We start from the raw sequence: 2,475 nt of genomic DNA, 5'->3' as shown, positions 1-2,475 counted from the left end.
TGTGAGAAGTGTGTTAGGGTGTGGTCGAAAGAGCAGGTAACTGAGAAGGTAGAAGACAGGGAGTAGGATGAGGAAGCGGAGGAGGAGGAGGAGGAGGCCGGCCGAGTAGACCCCTGGAAAAGGAAGCAAGTGGTGAAGAGGTACGAGGTAGAAGCATAAGTAGCCCGCGGCCAAATGGCCCCAGGGGATTCTGGAGGGTGAATGAGCTAGGGGGTCAATACTCCTACGGGTGGTGCCGGCGTTAGCAGGGAAGGCGGTGTGTTGCGGCCAATTCTGAGAGGAGTGGAGGAGGAGAGTGACTGGGGTTCTCAGATATTTGTGGGATGGGAGGGAGCAGATGGTGGGAATTAGGGATTGTGGGAGGGAGGGAACGTCTCTGAAGTTCATGAGAGGGAGGGATCGTTGTGGGGCTCTTGGGGGCGTTGCATCAGGAGGGGGAGGGGGGCGTCCTTCCGAAGTGACTTTGGTCAGGTCGGCTGGTAAGGCCTCAGTCCCTGGTGAGACGTGATACCGGCGGCGCCATGTCCCGGAACATTCTGATTGCCCTGTGCCTTGTGGCAGGTAAGTCTCAAGTGGAAAGATCCGATACCCCAGACACGACTCGACAACAGTCTTTTAGTCGTAGTTTTCCTGCATGTCTGAAACTCATGTCATCCTGACGCTGCTGTTTTATCATTTCATTTAATAAGAATGGTGTTTCAGTAAAGAAATATATATATACACCATTGCAGAAGCATGTGCTGATACGTATCTAAAATTCACGTGAGCACGTTTCTGACCACGTAGAATCTAGGCGGTTTTTAATAGTTTTCCACTTGATGCATGTAACACCAAGAGACTAAGTTCTGTGTAAAGCCAAACAGAGAGGCTACTCTTGATGTCAACTATATCATTCAACCGCAGGAGTGAAGTCTCTTGAACTCTCAGTGAAGGCATCTGATGAAGTCCCGCGTGGGAATCCAGCGTCACAAGTCAGACGTGGAGTCAAAATGACGAAGCTAGACTGCTACAGCAAATCACAGTTTTTGTTAAGATTAATTAGCCTCTTCTTTTGACACACAATTTCACTATTTAGAATGATGGCTTCCTATTTTCATAATTTAATTTTAGGCCCTGTTGCAACTAGAGTATGCTGAATTTTTCATGAGTGAAATGCGAACTGCTAAAGAATTAGCATAGGTGGGAACAGTGAATACTTTTATATATCATTTGGAAATGTTGTTATGGCGTTTAAACCGTGTTAAACACAGCGGATACAATAACAGTTGCATCAGCAGCAGCAGCAGCAGCAGCAGTAGTAGTAGTATTAGTAGTAGTAGTAGTAGTAGTAGTAGTAGTAGTGCCGGCAATGGGAATCATTATCTTTCTTTGATAATATAGTTAAAATACACATCATTTATGTGAAATATATGTAACTTAATAATCTCAGATACCTTAGATACTTCAGGATACTGCAATTAAGCCCTGGCTGACATAAGCTTACAGTCTATCAAGCAGTATTATGTATGGTAAACATTTGCATACCCAACACCACGAAAACGTTAATGACCTTGATAAAAAAAACAGCAGTACGCGTGGGAGTGAGTTGTCACTTAGCATTTTGCCGCTCAGTAGCTATGTGTTCAGTCGAATTGGTTCTAAAGTTTATTGATAATTATAATCTAGATGAAATTGGATACGTAAGGCAGAGACTCTTGACATACAATTGGGAATGGTCAGTCAGCGTGGTATTCTTTTTTACATTACGGGTAGCTTCATTTTGAACAATCATATAAAATGTAATTATTGTAATCGGAGGCTTGAAAAGCGGGGGGCGAGTGTTATGGCTATGCGCTCTAATTTGATTGGTATGACACATAATGTAATTTGTTTAGATATTCGCACTTGTAAATCTGTACATATATACACCTATAACAAATGGGCTAAAAATCATATTTTGCTATATATACACATCAGCAAGGGCGCGCGCACACACACACACCCCCACTTATATTGGTCAGGTGAAGAACCTTGGTTTTGAACCAGGGCTCTCTGGTCGCTAATATGGGTGTTCTAACTACTTGAGTATAAGTCATGTACATAGTACACAATACATACACACACATATATATATGCATACATACATACATACATATATATATATGTATATATGTATGTATACATATAAAACCTAAATTCCAGTTTTGTATATTCAATATATATATATATATATATATATATATATATATATATATATATATATATATATATATATATATATATATATATATATGTGTGTGTGTGTGTGTGTATATACACACACACATATATATAATATATATATGTATAAATATATATATATTTATACATACATACGTATATATGTATGTATATATACATACATATAAAACTTTGATTCCAGTTTTGATCTTCAATTTTAAAGATGTCTTATAATTAAGGCGGTCGACAGAATTTGTCCAAACTCAACAAAAGCAT

General features: G+C 39.7%; 1 protein-coding gene across 1 annotated transcript in view; it reads left to right on the top strand.

The window, feature by feature from the left end:
* The first annotated feature begins 439 nt into the window (after positions 1 to 439).
* LOC136846028 (hemicentin-1-like) overlaps positions 440 to 2,475 on the top strand; it is a 20,798-nt gene continuing 18,762 nt past the window's right edge. The window contains exon 1 of the mRNA XM_067116657.1: positions 440 to 561. Coding sequence (XP_066972758.1) covers positions 522 to 561 — 40 coding nt within the window. The 5' untranslated portion in view covers positions 440 to 521. The remainder of the gene's footprint in view (positions 562 to 2,475) is intronic.

This window comes from Macrobrachium rosenbergii, chromosome 14, assembly GCF_040412425.1.
Source record: "Macrobrachium rosenbergii isolate ZJJX-2024 chromosome 14, ASM4041242v1, whole genome shotgun sequence".
NCBI lineage: Eukaryota > Metazoa > Arthropoda > Malacostraca > Decapoda > Palaemonidae > Macrobrachium > Macrobrachium rosenbergii.
This window is presented reverse-complemented; position numbering and strand designations above follow the sequence as displayed.